The sequence below is a fragment of the Camponotus floridanus genome, unplaced genomic scaffold (genome assembly GCF_003227725.1).
Source record: "Camponotus floridanus strain SB8 unplaced genomic scaffold, Cflo_v7.5 scaffold77, whole genome shotgun sequence".
Lineage (NCBI taxonomy): Eukaryota > Metazoa > Arthropoda > Insecta > Hymenoptera > Formicidae > Camponotus > Camponotus floridanus.
The window spans coordinates 546,453-563,764 of NW_020229846.1; the positions used below are offsets into that span (position 1 = coordinate 546,453).

General features: G+C 33.0%; 2 protein-coding genes across 3 annotated transcripts; both read right to left on the bottom strand.

Moving 5' to 3' along the window:
- Positions 1 to 7,055: 7,055 nt before the first annotated feature.
- Positions 7,056 to 8,739, bottom strand: LOC112639585. The gene is made up of 3 exons (XM_025414114.1): positions 8,544 to 8,739; positions 8,006 to 8,461; positions 7,056 to 7,150 (listed from the first exon to the last, which is right to left on the bottom strand). Exons 1-3 carry the CDS (start codon positions 8,737 to 8,739, stop codon positions 7,056 to 7,058), a joined length of 747 nt encoding a protein of 248 aa, XP_025269899.1.
- A 2,618-nt stretch (positions 8,740 to 11,357) lies between these two features.
- LOC112639597 lies at positions 11,358 to 15,445 on the bottom strand. Of its 2 annotated transcripts, XM_025414134.1 has the most exons (5): positions 14,514 to 15,445; positions 13,650 to 13,753; positions 12,606 to 12,677; positions 11,910 to 12,498; positions 11,358 to 11,540 (listed from the first exon to the last, which is right to left on the bottom strand). In XM_025414134.1, exons 4-5 carry the CDS (start codon positions 12,317 to 12,319, stop codon positions 11,537 to 11,539), a joined length of 414 nt encoding a protein of 137 aa, XP_025269919.1. In that variant the 5' UTR covers positions 12,320 to 12,498; positions 12,606 to 12,677; positions 13,650 to 13,753; positions 14,514 to 15,445; the 3' UTR covers positions 11,358 to 11,536. The 2 variants fall into 2 exon arrangements, with proteins under 2 accessions (XP_025269919.1, XP_025269920.1); XM_025414135.1 differs by lacking the exons at positions 12,606 to 12,677; positions 13,650 to 13,753.
- Between the last annotated feature and the right edge of the window lie 1,867 nt (positions 15,446 to 17,312).

The following is a 17,312-nucleotide window of genomic DNA, read 5'->3' on the forward strand; positions in this document are numbered from 1 at the left end:
CGAAAATAAGCGGTTTATGATCCGTGAAAATAGCAAAATTCCTACCTTCTAAAGCGTGCTTAAAGCGTTTGACTGCGCTATACATAGCGAGTAGTTCGCGATCGTATGCGCTATATTTTTGCTGTGAAGGAGATAAAGATTTGGTAAAGAATCCTAAAGGTTGCCATTCATGGGCCACGAGTTGTTGCAAAGCTGCTCCCATTGCGTAGTCAGATGCATCCACGGCGATGCTAATCGACGCGCCCGGTACAGGGTGAGCCAACATTGTGGCGTTTGCGAGAGCGCGTTTCGATTCGACGAAAGCGTTTTGCGTGCGATCGGTCCATGTTATAGGCGCGTTGCCCTTTTTCAGACCTTTCGTGAGTTCGTTTAGCGGTTGTAAGATTCGAGCGGCTCCAGGAATGAAACGTCGGTAGAAATTAATCATTCCTAGATACCTTCGGAGTTGTTTTAATGTCGCGGGTTCGGAAAACTTTTCGATTGCTTCGACGCGCTCGGCCAGCGGTTTAATTCCGTGTTCGTTGACAGTATACCCGAGGAAAGTTATTTCGTTAACGCCGAAAACGCATTTCGCGGGATTTATAATGACGCCGTATTCGCTAAGACGCTTAAATAGGACTTTTAAGTGTTCACAATGTTGCGTCTCGTCTTCCGACGCGATAAGGAAATCGTCGATAAAAGCGTATACAAAATCTAAACCGCGTGTGATCTCGTCGACGAATCTTTGACACGTTTGAGCAGCGTTACGCAATCCGAACATGGTATTTAGTGCCTCGAAAAGACCGAACGGGGTCGTGATTGCCGTTTTTTCAACATCCTCGGGCGCTACCGGGATCTGATGATATGCTCTCACCAAATCAACCTTGGAGAAAATCCTTTTTCCATGCAGGCGCTGCGCGAAATCTTCAATGTGCGGCGGGGAATACCGGTCGGGAATGGTGCGGGCATTGAGTGCACGATAGTCTCCACAAGGTCGTAAGCTGCCGTCTTTCTTCGGTACGACGTGCAATGGGGATGCCCACGGACTCTTCGAAGGTCGAATGACTCCTTGTTCGATCATGAGGTCGAATTCGGCCTTGACTTCCTTGAATCGATCGGGGGCGAGCCGGCGAGGTTTACTATAAACTGGCGGTCCTGGCGTTGTTTTAATGTAATGTTTCACGTTATGTTTTATCGTCTCCCCTCGGAACACAGGCGGTCGAGTGAGTTCAGGGTATTCACTCAAAAGCTGATGATACGCCGACTTCCCGAAAACCGTCTTCACCGTGACAACTTGAGCGCTAGCCGCGTGCCCGATCGTCGACAGACTCGTGATCGAATCGATTAAACGTTTGTTTCGCGGGTCAACGAGCAATCCATAATGGCTCAGGAAGTCTACGCCGATAATAGGTGTACTCACGTCCGCGATCACGAATCGCCATTTGAAACTTCGGCGAAGGGAGAAATCCAAATCCACCGCGGTTGTTCCGTATGTCGCTATTGGCGTACCGTTAGCTGCGAAAAGTTCGTATTCGCATTTCTTCGTATTTCGCAACCTATTGCGAGGATACACGCACACATCAGCGCCCGTGTCAACGAGGAAAGAAATCTTAGTCTTTCTATCGGTCACGAAAATGCGGCGGGATCTAGAATCGTCGTCGAGTGCCGCGTTCACGAACGACTCTCCTCGTTTTCCGCCTTCCACTGACACGGGGGTCGGCACTTCGTTGCGTTGTTCTGGAACTTCTGATGATACCAGCATATTCCCTCTAATTCACTTCCCCCTTGCGTCAGGGCCCTCCGGTCGCGGAATTTACTGCGGGATCGGTCGCGTCCCCGCGTCCGCGAAAGAAAACGCCGCTGCGCTTTCTCGATCGCGTCGATCTTCAATGTTAGCTGCGCAAACGCGACTTGCATCTCGGTCGAAATCGCGTCCTTCGCTACCGCTGTAATCCGTTCTTGTTCCGGTTTGATTTCGTGGATCCGGTCAGCCATTTCGACGATGGCGGTAACGTCAGTATCCGCGGAAGCTGCCAATACCCGCTGGGTGCTTGCCGGCAAACGAGTCTTCCACAGCGTTATGACGAAATCATCAGGTATTGACGGGGTCGTGAGTTTCCTGAGGTCGCGGAAAAATTGCGAAGGTGTCCGATCGCCGATTTCTTCGCTCTCCAATAACTTCCGCACGCGCGAACTGTCTGATTCGGTCAACCGCTTGATGACTTCCTTCTTAAGGTGTTCGTATTTTTCGACTGCCGGCGGGTCCATCACTACATCTTCTACTTGCTCGATATATTTCTCGCCGAGGTTCGCGATGACCACATTGAACTTCGTGTCGTCCTTCGTGATACGCGCGGATGCGAACTGCGCTTCTAACAGTCGAAACCACAAAGCGACTTTTTGCGGCCAGAATTGCGGGATGCGCAAATTATTTTGGCTTATAATGTTGATCGTTTCGTTTTCGGCACTGGCGTCAAGGGTTACGTTCCTTTCCGGGAGCGACATTTTCGCGTGCACACGCACTTCCGTCTTCGCGAAAATTTCACTAATTCCCACGTTCACCTCTTTACCCAAGCGATCACGTCGGGGTCCAATTGAGGTGGTGGTGCGTGGAAATGGAGTAAGAATCACTACAGAGGATATGTACAGTTTATTTTACATACAAACGAGTGCTTATTCCTAATCGCGGGGGATTACTCATCGCGGGTGCCGCCCGTCCGGTCGCGTCGCATGTAGGCAGCCGAATGCCTAGGCGGAAAGGGTGAGAATCTGTCGTCTACGGAAAGGCTAGGAATGCCCGGCATATGTGTGAAAATCTTATTGTTTTCAACACGTTCGGGTTCGCCCTTGTAAACTCGAGATTTACGTGCTGTAACTTTTACTTTTATGACTTTTCTTTTTCGGGCACACGTGAGTGTCCGCCACATTATTATCGCGTATGAATTTTTTAGAAACAGCGAACGAATCGAGAATGCATCTATCTGGATGATTAATGTGTTTTTTTGTGAAAAGAAATCTTTGAAGGATGTTAGCCACTGAAATCCTAGTTGTTTCGATGGTGTCAGTAGGCAGAATGTTACTCTTCGCTTCAAAGTTCTTAATGACATCCAACACATAATTCGTGCGATCGATTCGCTCATCTTGTTTTAATGGCAAGGCAAAGTTATCACCCAAGCTCAAAAAATCGGACACCACGTCTGGTATGTCTCTGCTACTGATGTTAACAAACCACTTTGATTTGTTAATATTTGTAAAAGGATATTGACAAGCGTTGTACTTTGTTGTATTTAATGTATTTTAAATCCTTCCAGTATATACTTGATAAGGACCACAACCATATGATCGAAACGTCGTATTAAATAAAGGAAATTTCTGGCTAGTTTGGTCGAATATAATTTTTTCAATAATCCATTAAATGAAAAATATTAACATCATTTAAAAAAAATAATTTAGCATAGATTTAACTGTTCAATAAATATCATGTAATTATCTAAATTACACATACGTACATATATATGTACGTATGTATATATATATATATATATATATATATATATATATATACAATAATTTATTTATACGGTTTTGCTTTTGAGAAAATTTTCTTTGAGGCCTGAAAATTCGATAATTATATATTCACGCTTTCTTAGTCAAATGACTTTGTATAATTGTCAGAAATATAGTATCATGTAAGTTTATTACTTACAAATATTATATAGTAAATGGTACATTTTGGAAATGGTACATTTTAGTAAACTTTATAAGATATTATATGGTGAGTATTATGTACCGAAAGTCAATTATATTAACAAAAATAATAATAAAGCTCTCTGTAAATTCAAAAATTAAAGTGATCAGTCAGGCGTAGAGAGCTAAAAAATCAATAGTGTAGAAATGTTAATCAAAATATATATTAATAAATCATAATTACAAGCTTTAAGCAAGATAGTTATAATATATAAAGATGTTGAAGATGTGTGCGGACGTTTCGACTTATTTGACTGACTGATCACTTTAATTTTTCAATTATATTATTTTTGCACATTATATACTTTATAATTTTTTTTTTAAATGTATGTAGTTATTTGTGTAAGTTTGTAGTAATATGATTAAAACGGTGACAACAGATGTAACAACCTATAAAAAAAATCAGAATAGTTACTTTTTTATATTTATTATGGATTTCAGCTAATTATAACGAATAATTATATTATTATAATATACACTTTGAAGAAATTTGAAACCAAATTGAAAGAGTCCAAATCCGTAGAATTTGATTGGTGATTGAATCATAAGTAAAAATTGTAGAATCCATATTAATACAATAAATTATATATGTATATATATTCTAATATATTTGTATCTAATATATTAATATATTTGTTCTTATGAATTTAAACTTAATTAAAGTTTATACTTTTATAATAACATAATACATTAAATTTTAAAACTTACATTTCCACGAATTTCATAATCGCAATCAGAATATAATAATTTACTTATAAAATTTCCTGTTGCATTTGCCTCAAATTTGAATATATAAAATAAAATTAACGTAAGTATTTTAATATTAAATTATATATATATATATATATATATATATATATATGTATGTATGTGTATATGCCCATACAGCACAAATTGTTTCAGAAATAGCTCAGAAATATTGCATTGAAAAAGTTGAAATATTTCTGAAATGTTTCAAAATGTTTCTGCAACATCTCTGAGATAGCTCTGAGACGTTAAAATGTCCGCGTTTCTTACATTTAAAATATTTCTAAAATATTCCTAAAATAATTTCAAAATCTCTCAAAATCTTCAAAGTCTTTGAAACGTTTCAAAACTATTTCAGAATGATTTTAGAAATATTAATCGAATCTTCACAAAAACCATATTTTCAAAACTTAACTTGAGTTTTTCAAAATTAATTATGGACTTAACTTGTTTTGGATTATTTCCAAAACAAATTAAATCCATAATTAATTTTGAAAAATTTTAGTAAAGTTTTGGAAGTATGTTTTTTGTGAAGATTCGATATATTTAAAATGTTTAGAATTATATATTTTTTCTTTACATTTTTTTCAGCTATTTAAATAGTTTGCCTCTTTTACAATTAGTTTAATATATCATATAACTAATCAATTTTAGAATAAGAAATGGAAATATTAAATAATTCGTAAAAATATGTTTGGAATAATAGCATTTTACTACAGCACATATATATATATATATATATATATATATATATATAATACATATACATATATATATTAGAACATTATTTATTAAATTGTAGCATATATATTATATTAATATTAAATAAAATAAGTAAAAAAAGTATGTATTAAGAGTAAAAGTATGTATTAAATTGCACTTGAATTGCATAAGTAAAATATATATAAAGTACAATAGAATAATACGTATATTAAATTACATATATTAAATTGCATTGCATTAATATCTAATTAATATCTTAATTGCATTAATATCTAATTCTTATTCATTGTCAGAATTCGTGCTCGCATCTTCATCGTTACATTGCACGCATGAGGGATCCACATTTTCTTTAGAAATACGTTTCAATTTTTCTCTGCAAATATAGTGATATAATAAATGAAAGTATTATAAATGTATTTTTTGTATATACATATTTTGTAAATTTACAAACGCAATATTCTTTTAACTGATAAAATATTGATTCATATTTTTAAAAATACATAAATTATTTTTTCGAAATGTTAATTAAATTTTTAATTAAGTCACTAACAAGTGACAAAATACATAAACAAACGTTCTCTCTGAAGGATACTGATAGCGAATGTTAAGTAGAGTTATTAAATTTTAATCAGATTTATAACAAGAATTATCTAAATAGCAAGAACTATCTCTCTTTATTTTACTTTTTGATTATATTTACTCTTCTCTATCCTTTCTTAATTTTCCCTGAATCAACCACTTCGAAATAACATCTGCTACTTCTTTTTCTGTGCAATTGAATTTAGAACGTATACATTCTGAAATAAAAATATTATAAAATATTATTTAAACTGTATTTCTTTTTGATAGACGTTTGCAATATTCACAAGCATTATGTTCGTAATTATTAGATAATGAACATTGCAAAATAAAATATTGAGAGATTCTATGCATCTTTCCCGCGAACTTTTAACGCGCATCCGTCTCGGTTATTTAAAATGCAGATAAGACTACACCCCCGATATTAGAATTATATATTATATCCAATCAGTGCTGGCCTCTTTCCCTTCCCGCTATGTTAGTAGAAATGTGATATCCATTTCCGAATTTACTTGTTTCTCAGATGAGACTTCGCGCATCGAAAGTGCGCATGAAAGGTGCATAATTTCTTAAAAAATAAAAAAGAAATTAAATAAGTAAAAATCATGCTTACTCATAATACATCTTGTTAAAAGCAAATCCTTAAAAGATTGTTTGACTTTTGTTCCATTCCAAGTATACAAAGTCGAAAGGGAATTGCTGCATACACGCTTTAATATAGTTACGGTCAGGTCGTGAAAATCTTTGCCACCTAAATTTGTCATGAAGATAACCTAAGAAAACAGTTAAATTAAGTGTAAATTTCAAAAAATGGTTTTTTAAAATAATTTTTAAAGCTCAAAATATTTTTTATTATTAAAAAAAGCAGACTTTTCTTATTTGTATATACACACACACACACACACACACACACACACTCGCACGTGCATACTCGCATATTTTACACAAATTCCAATATCTCCAGATATTTAGATGAATAAGCGTTTACATTTAATATTAGAAAAAATTACGTTAAAAAGTTACTTTAATGAAAAAATCATTCTCCTACCATTTTTGAAAAACATTCTTTCTCTTTAAGATTATTTTCCAATGCTTTAACGTCATCGTGATTTTGTAACGGCAATGAAACGATCTCCATAAAATCACATATGTTATCGTTAATGCCTTGACCAACGCCATCAATTTTTTCTTGTATATTGTGTAATTTGTCGTCAAAACTTTCTAATTTTACAAATATTTGGTTTGTTCTCCGTAACAATTCTTTCTTCAATTCTGCAACCTCAATAACATGAATAAATATCCATATAGCACAGAAGCTTGCTGCAACGTTGCTGCAATGTTACAATATTACTCACTGCAGTGTAATGTTGCTGCACTAATGCAGAGACATTATTTTGTAATATTACTTTGGCAATGTTGTAGCAACGTTTTAACATAGCGAAAATGTATAACATGTGTTTCTTTACTTGCCGCTACGCGGTGACACCCAATTTAACCAACTCGTATTCGAATTCATTTAAGATGGATATAAGGTCACAAAGGATTAATGTAGTAATTATATTTCTTGTGTCAGTTTAATTTCTGGCGATAAACTGACTTGATTTACTTAATCCTAATGAGGGATCTAGATTATTAAACAAATAATTTGTTTAATAATCTGGATCCTTTATTGGATTTCAGAATATTAAACAGATTTTTCTTAATTGAAAATAGAAAATAATAGAAAATAATTAATTTATTGCACATATTAAAATATTCTGATGTCGAATGTATGTAAAATAATTATATGTAATATTATTGAGATAAATATTTAAGAAACATCTAATAAAAACACTAATAGATGTTTTTTTAAAGGCATTTTTTCCTATCTTTCTGAAACACGGCTTTTTATATTTTCAAAGTTTATTTATTAAATTTAAAACGGTGTCTGCATTTGTAGCAAAACGCGTTTTAATATTACAAATACGTTGCACCGTAACATTGCTGCAATATTGCATTGCAATATTTCTACAAGCGGACATTTTACCGTTGCTGCAATATTGCAGCAACGTTGCAGCAATATTTTGCAACATTTCTGCAATGTTGCAATCTTGCAAAGAAATATTTCTGCAATGTTGCTGCAATATTTCTGTGCCGTATGGGTATTAAAGCCAAATTATTGCATGACAAATAAAACATGTATGTAAACCAAATAATTTATAACCAATCTAAGTTATAAATAACACATTACCGTTATCTGTTGCATAATTTGACATGAAGAGTTGTATTTTTCTGACTAAATCTGAATTGTTAGACAATGGAGAAGAATTTTCCATGAAATCCGTTGGATTAGTTTGTTGACAAATCTTTGATGAGGTAGGTAATATATTACGTGGCGAAAATTTCTCTTTATTTGCAGAATTAGAACTATCTTTCAAAATCTTGGATGTGTTATTACATCCATTGGAAGGTTGACTTTTGGAGCATTTTGTTGGATATTTATTTGGAAGTGTTGGTATTTTTGGTGGTGGAGGTAACGATGACAAAGTTTCATCATTACTATCAATTTCATCATCACTGTCGATATTGAATCTTTTCTTCGCATGTTTTTTTCTTGATTTTTTCGACGTCTCACTGTCAGTACAATTATCGATATCTGAGAATTGCTCTACTAATTTTACCTTTTCTATTCCACTTTCATATGAACCTAGAATATTACAAATCATAATTAATGTTACATAAAAATACCTCTGCGTGTCTTTGATAATACATAATTATTTCTTACTTACTTGCAGTTCCAAATACACGTATTATTTTAAGAGTTTGCCAATTGTCGGAGACAGCTTCACAATTTGAAATGGCTCGATTCATTTTTGATAAATTAGTATAAGGTGGCCAAAAACATTCTTTCTCATTATCTAACATCCAAGTGCTGGGCACTAATTGTAAGCCATCTTCAAACTCAACAATGGCGAATTGTTGCATTTCGTGTAGTGTACTATAATATAAAAAAATATCGCGAAATACATATATATATATATATATATATATATATATATATATCCATTTATAATATGAGTAGCAACGTTACGAACCGTCAATTGTATGCTATATTTACACGACGTTGTCGATTTGTTATGGATATTCGTCACATATAATATGAATCGACTTTTGCTTATTATTAGTGTTTATTGAGAAAAAATATTGTATCGACAAAAATATAAATATAATGAAATATTTAAGTAGACATTTTCACAAGCTTATTTTGTAACTGAAGTTGTCAAAAAAACATATTTAATTATTATTGTGATTAAATTCAGTATTTATAAATATATTATATAATTATTTTGTTTTAATTATGCATATAAACAAATTAACTATCTGTGATAACAATTTCTGTGTGATGATAATTTATGTATGTATAATGGGGAAAACAACAATCTGCTTTTTATCTGAGTTATAAGGCATTTTCCACATTTTACTCTGAATTTTTTCACAAAGTCATATATTTATAGGAGTGTTTTCACTCATAATTTGTATACCCAATACTTCTGATGCACAAGGATATATAGGGTCTGAATATAAATTTTTTACTACTTTTAGTTTTTTTCCAATTATATATTTTTTGTTATCTTCACATTGGACTAAATTTAGAACAGATACTATAGTTCCATTTTCAAATAGAATACAATTGTTATTTCTACTGTTAGCATGAATCGAATATGAACTATTGTGCAATACTTTATATTGAGAGTGAAAGTTATATCCAGTAATAAGAGGTCCATTCTTGTGAGGTTTCTCAAAATACATTTGATGATTATTTTGAAGTTTCTTAATAGGCAAATTGACGTTTTTAATTTCAGCATACTTTCTTGACAATTGTTGAAGAGGTTTTTCATTCTTTCGAATTAATTTTTTTATGTGTAACATGTAATTTTCGAATCTGAAAGCACTAAATTTATCAACAGGCCCGTATTTTTGTACATTTGGACAAATGTGTAATAAATTGTGTAAATTGTGAGACATATATTCAGCTCCATAAATTTTTTTAAAACATGTTAGAAAATACTCTAATAACTTTTGGGCCCAGATAACATTATCCTTTGAAAGAACGGGACTTGCAAGAATTGTAATAGCAATATGTAAAGTTATAAAGTTTACGTAAATGTCTTTGGATACCACGTCTTTTAATACAACTGGGCCCGTATAAAGAAGGAACTGCCGAAATTCCGTGGCTTTCCACAACTTTACATCTTTTAATGATCTTGGACGTCGAACGAAATCATTAGGTACACTGGTTTGTAAGTTTAATAAAGCTCCTGAAATCTGATTAAGTAATTGTTGAGATAATCGTATGGAACGAGGACCTTTTATCCAAAGTAATATTAATTTTTTCACAACGCCCAAACATACAAGATGCATATAGTCAAGCGGTACGCTTGACACTAACCCAAAATTCGGAATTTGCTTTAAAATCGTATCTCCGGTTTGATAATCATCGTACTTATTACTTTCAAAATCTTGATCAGTTCTTAAAGCATTGTTTAAATTTGTTGCTGGAAAACATACGCTTCCATTTATGTAATCGCCTCTAATTGTGCATTGCGTACAGCTATTATACCCAGTATGATTTTTTACAGCTAGAACAAATGCCTTGGCAGGAGCATCACAAATTAAACCATGTAAATTGATGGCTACACGTATTTCATTATGTACAAGTCCATTATTTATTAATAAAATTGCTTCATCAACAAATCTTCTCAAAAAATTATTATGATTTTCTGGTTTTGTTTGACCAAAATATGCTCCAACAATAAAAACCGACTTTAAAATAGTATCCGAACATAAAATTAGCCACAAAGAAGAATTACTTGATTTGAAAATTGGTAAACCGTCAATATTTATCAATATATTAAGACTATTAGGTTGGTATCTAACTTTATTCGCATATTCATCTAACATATCTTTTAAGGCATTTTCCAAACCAAAATAACAGTATTCTCCAGTACCCATTTTAAGAATTGCTGTATGCCTTGGTGTTTTCAGTAAGGTTCGAGGATCTTTAGGAATTGGATAATGAATATATTTTCGTAATATAAATAAAAGGGCTGACAGTGAAGTGTGAAAGATATTAAATTTAATAGCCCAAGAAGATATATCTCGTAAAAATTGATTTTCTCCATGATTCTTTGCAATTTCATCGACTTCAATATTTTCTAAATTATATTTTATGTTTTCGTCAGCAGAATCTGTACTTTCTTCACTATCGCTTTCTTCTAATAATTCATCATAAGAATGTAAATCGATATTATTATCCATTAATTCATGTAATGATTCGATGCTACTGCTAGAACTTTTTTGAATTGCATCTATTGATTCTTCTAAGCTTTCATTACGTTGGATTAATTCATCTGAACTTTTCATTTCTTTGGAATCTATATTGTTATCAATATTGTTATCAATAGAATCATTTGAACTATCACTGTTTATAAGATTAGATGTATTACCTAATGTATTTATAAGATCAAAAGCAGTATTGTTTGCAATTAAGGGGGGGGTATGCTAATTTCGATGGAAAAAAGGCATGTTTTTACGAATTTTTTTTGGCGAAACAGATAATGTTACTTTATTTATTCAATTTCCATGTAATAATACAACATTTGAAGAGTAGCTTGCTAAATTTTCATCGAAAAATATCGAAAAATACGCGAGTGACAACGAATTTCCGAAGGCGCTCCTAAAAAAAGTGGTTTGGCGGTGATCATCATAACTCGTAGTAGAATCATCTGAAACCAAAAAATAAAAATGCATTCGTTAAAGGAAATGTTTTTCGAGGTAACGCTGGGGGGAATTTTTTTTTTTTTGATTTTTTAATTTTTAGTGGCACTTTGAAGCCAAAATTCTGATTTTTGGTGCAAAAAATCGAGTTATTTGTTTTTGTAAAATTAACAATTTTTAACAAATCAAAAAAAGCTCCCAGGAATACCTGGTAAATATTGTTACGAAGCAGTGTGCCAAGTTTTAGAACGATTGATCGAGTAGATTTTGAGTTATCGTGATCACGGACTTCGGAAAAGGCAAGTTCGAGAAAAACACTTTAAACTTTTGCACACTAAAAATCCCGAAATAAAAGTCGATAGTTCTTTTATACTCACACAGAATCGTCGATACCAGGTCCATACAGCAAGGCGCTTTCATCCAGAAGATCCAGAGCATCTTTTTGTGTTTGTCTCCGCGAAACTCTCCCTTCTTTACTGTCGTGAGCCGCCTTCTCGCCTCCTCTAGTAATTCGCAAATCGTCAACTTGTCGCGCCCATTCATGAGAACTAGGGCCTGTACCGATGTGCATCTCTTCCATGAAGGCCAACAGGGCAATAGAACCTTCATTAAAAGTGCAAGCAGCCACATTAGCTGCAATTTGTACGGTTGTAGAGGTTCCACTGTATGCCTTTGGAGAGATTTTCCATATTAGCTGATTGAGGCTTTCGTTATTGTTTTGTGTAAAACCTCCAAGACATCGCTGCAACAGTGCGTCCCTGCTCAAGTCCTCATAAATGGGCATCATGGCTTCCAGAACTTTATAGCTTCTATTTCAATAGCGGGACGATTTTTAATTTTTTTCGACGACGAGCTGCCAGCTGTTACTTCATCGTTTTTACGCTTTTGTGGCGGTATTATTTTTTTTGCTCGGTTCAAATACTTTTTGCCGTATTTACGATCATCTCTAGTCACTTTTCGAGGCATCTTTAATAATAACAAATACACTCAGTAACAGTTCAAACACAAACACAGTTCAAAATGCCCGAAAATTCAACGAACTCGAACGATAACAGTCAAATTTTTCGACTCACTTTCTACCGTTCAACACGACATACAGCGAGCAACTGATGTATATACCATGTTTTCAATGCTCACAAGGCTACCTGAAAAGATGCTTTCAGCAATAAAGGAATTTAGGGATTAGGAATGAATACAATAGAGTGCCACGTCAGCGCGCCGCACACCGGTCGAGCGGGTAGAGAAATACGGCTCGGAACAACGGTCCTTCAAGCGTTCATAACTTCTTTACTTTTGCTCCGATCGACTTGAAATTTTGACTGAATATTCTTGAGATGTTGCGCATTCATTTAAAAAAATAAAAAAAAAATGCCAAAAAAAAATTTTAAATAGCATACCCCCCCCTTAACCTACGAAAATGCCTTTTGGAAAGTGACGAATACCTTTTGCGTTTTCTATCCATAATTATTTTATGAATTAATATCTTTTTTAATGTTTATTACAGAAATTGAAGATCTTTTGTTTTATATATTATAAATTATTATATATATATATATATATATATATATATATATATATATATAGACATAAATGTTTTAAAGCGTTGAATCACACAAACACGTTGTTGAGGTTAAGTAAAGTTTTACAAATTATGTTTTGATAATATTTTTACTTACGTGATAAGTAAAAACAATATTATTTATTACCTTTTTATTTACTTCAATTCTAACTCTCCACGCGATGTCTTAATCTGAAGAAAAACGCAGAATATTTTTACTTACGTGATAAGTAAAAACACAATATTATTACCTTTTTATTTACTTCAATTCTAACTCTTCACGCAATGTCTTAATCTGAAGAAAAACGCAGAATAATTGTTCTTTTCAGCCAAAAGCAGCGAAAGCAAACGATCCGCATGGAAGCATGATCCACATGATATCACGTGATATCAATATGGCTAGATTCGAGAGGCGAGCAACACGATACGACCGTATGGAGATGCGCAGTAAGCGAAAACGTTGCGCGTTCGTTTGAGCTCTGCGCATCCCTTACGGTCGCGCGTGTTGTTCGCGTTTCGAATATGGCCACACTTCGTGATATATGAGCTACATTATTACCAGTGGCTGCGTCGCGTCGCTTTAGACGCTTACGCGCTTTACTTATTCTTCTTCTTCGTCTTCCTCCTTCTTTAAAAAGAAATGCGTCCAAAGTAAATGCAGTCCTTGAAGCACATACATATTGAGTGCGTTAATAGAAAATGTATAAGTTCGTCGAAAATGATGGCTAATTGTGATTTATTATCATTATATCAGATTTATATGAATATTTCACATACCTTATTTTCTTTAATCAAATTATTCAATTTTTCATTTTACTCTCATAACTATTTTATAATAAATGTTATAAAATTTATCGTATCCCAATCTAACACATACACAGTATATAATATATAAATTATTATATATTATATATATATAATTATATTAATATTTATGTATATAAAAATATACTTTTAATATACTTTTATATTTATAATATATAATTTATATTTACTCATTATAAATTGACATTAAAAATTAATTAAGCTGAATTCACATATAGTAGGATTCCTATTTCCAAGATTTTAACTAAAAAAGCATGTAAATAAAAAATTTCTAAATTATTTCATATGAAAGATTTCAGAGATAAATCAATTGACAGTTTTCAAAATTATTTCAGATGGAAAATTTCTGAGATAACTCAACTGAAAGTTTTCAAAATTGTTTCTTAAGAAAGGTTTCAGAGATAATTCTTTTTCAAACATTCAAAAGACATATTGCAGAAATCTTGCAAAATTATTGCAGAAGATAATGTTCAACACATGAAAGGTTGAAATATTTCTGAAACATTTCTGAAACAATTTTGAAACAGTTTGTGCTGTATGGGTGTATAATTGTTCTGGATTGCAACTTTGAAGTTGCTCGCTTAATGCCGGTACACACCCGAGTGGGTATCGCGAGCTGGGAGGACACGTGACTTAGCGGAGGATGAGTGATGGGATGAAAGAATGTGAGCTTGCTTCTGCGAATTTGACAAAGTAGCTTCCACGAGAGAGTTACTTTCACTTTATTACAATGTTTCGAACAAGATTTTCCACTGTTCAACAAAATGTTCGTAGCGTTCACAAAAGCGATTGCGAGGATTATGAGTTAATCGAACGGCGCGCTGGAGTAATCGAGATCGCTCGATACAGCGACGAGCGAGAGCGAGCGAGACCGCACTATACGACGGTTCGCGAGAGCGAGCGAGACCGCACTATCAAACGGTTCGCGAGAGTAAGCGAAACAGCGCTTTATCGGCTGCACGCGAGATTGAGCGAGAGCGCACTATACGACGGTTCGCGAGAGCGAGCGAGACCGCACTATCAAACGGTTCGCTAGAGCAAGCGAGACAGCGCGATTTATGAGCACACGAAAGAGCGGAGGCCGAGGCTCCTCCTGCTTACGAGAGTGGAGGTACTCAATTGTGTTCCGGCACTCGCGATTAAACTTGCAGTTTGTGACGGCACTGAATGATTCGAACGGGACTTCGAACCGACACTATGATTTGAACGGAATTTCGAATCGATACTTGGCACTACTACGTCCAACAATGTATCGGTTTTATGTGCTCGCGTTCTCACTGATTCAAACTGGCAATTAGATGACTCTTTTTTCACTGCAAAGGAATTTCGACAACTCACACCGAGAGAGGCTTTCTTCCGGAAGATAAAGATTCGATCGCGAGTCGGGTGATCAAATTTTAGCCTATCCGATTTAGGCACGTTACATCGCGTGATTTTCGGATCTCCCGATTGGCCAGGACCATGTAATCATCCGTGATCACGCGGATTCTGGCTGATTTCGCGAAACAAGGACGGCATTACATACTTTCGAGTTCGATCGAGTGTGAACGGATGGCGCCAGTATGACCGGAGTGAATTTTTAATTTGAATTACATAGCAAATCCTGAACAATAATATATATGTTTAATAAACTAAAAATTGTTAAAAATAAAATTCAAATAAATGCTTCCTTTCATACCTTGATGCTAACTCTTTCACATGCATAATTTATGAGAAAGAGTCTGAAAATGTGCAAGAAAAGCCATAAGAATACAATTATGAGAAGGTATATATTATTCTGATAATCTTTGATGAATATCATATTAAAAATATTATGAAAACCCAATGCTATGTAAAGGAAGTAACATCCCATTTCCATAATTACTTGTGTTCAATATATCAGATCTATTTTGCAAGATATTTTATGTAATTCCAAATGAAGATGTCTGTGCACACATGATATTAATTTGTTACATGAAACGTAATCATATGCCATGATTAATAAAAATGATATAATTCGCTTACATTACAATTCATATTGTATATGCGTTTCTCGAAGCTTTTACATATCTGGATTGATGAGAAAGTAGTACGGAAGCTCACTTTATTCTACGTTTGTTATTATTTGTTAATTTTTCAAGATGTTCATTGATTTGATCAAATTTCAATCCTACGTACCTATAAATTAAAAAGATTAGTAGATAACTATCTAATTAGGATATAACAAAATATTCTTGTATATCAACAAGAACTAAACTAACCAAAGTATATTCGTTGTAATTAAATCGCCGATAATGTTAATATATCTTATTTTTATCAAATTTTTCTTCCTATATATACTCAATAATTTGTGTTTCTGAGGAAAAGTCTGACTTTGATTTTGATTCTGATTCTGACTCTGAAGAAGATGATACCTGTATTGAATCAAGGTACACAAATCAACTATATATCTGAAATAATCATAAATTATTATAATGATATAAATATTATTGTTAGATTTCACATAAAATATTTACTTTTCCATCATCAGTAAGGATGAGAAAATCTGTTTTATTGCAAGCAATATCTATAATATGTTTCCCTTTTAATTCAAGCATTTTAGTGGATTCAGTTATGAACGTAACATCATCTTTTCTTATATTCGGAAATTTATATACAGATTCTCCTTGATAACTCATCCATAAATATACTTTTTAGAAAGACAATGTCATTAATTTTAATATTCTATTTATACATTCTGATTTATTTTATATATACACAGAATATCAAAAATTTGATTACAAAAATAATAATAAAAAAATTATAGAAAATAAATTTTTTTCAGTCATTTATATATTATTTTAGCATAGATACTATATAATCTGATAAATTTATTATTAACACATAAGAAAGAGATACATTAATTTTAAAATATCCCAGCTAACAAGGTGACGTCAAAATGACGTGCATTTTTCAGCCCGCAAACGTTATTAGTAACATGAATTGGACGTCATTTCGACATACCTATAACGTCATTATGTCACAGTCTATTGACGTCATTTTTGCAACGTCATATGACGTCGACAAGTTACGTAAAAATGACGTTTTTTAGACATCTTAGGAACGTTTTTTAAACGTTTTATTAACGTCAGTTTGATGAAATAAATGAAAACACAATATATATTTTGTTTCAATATATTTTATATTATTCATACAAAAGAAATACACAATAGTAAATATATTATTTGTTTTACAAAATTAAAACATAGTTTTTTAACTATAAAATAGAAATGATTTCTAATAATGATTTGTATGTAATAAAGGAAAAGAAACATATTTCTTTTTATAAGGAAAAACTAAACACTTAGTATCTATATCATTTAATTGCCATATTTTTAAATCAGATAGTTGTTCAACAACAAAAATATTTAATTCTTGT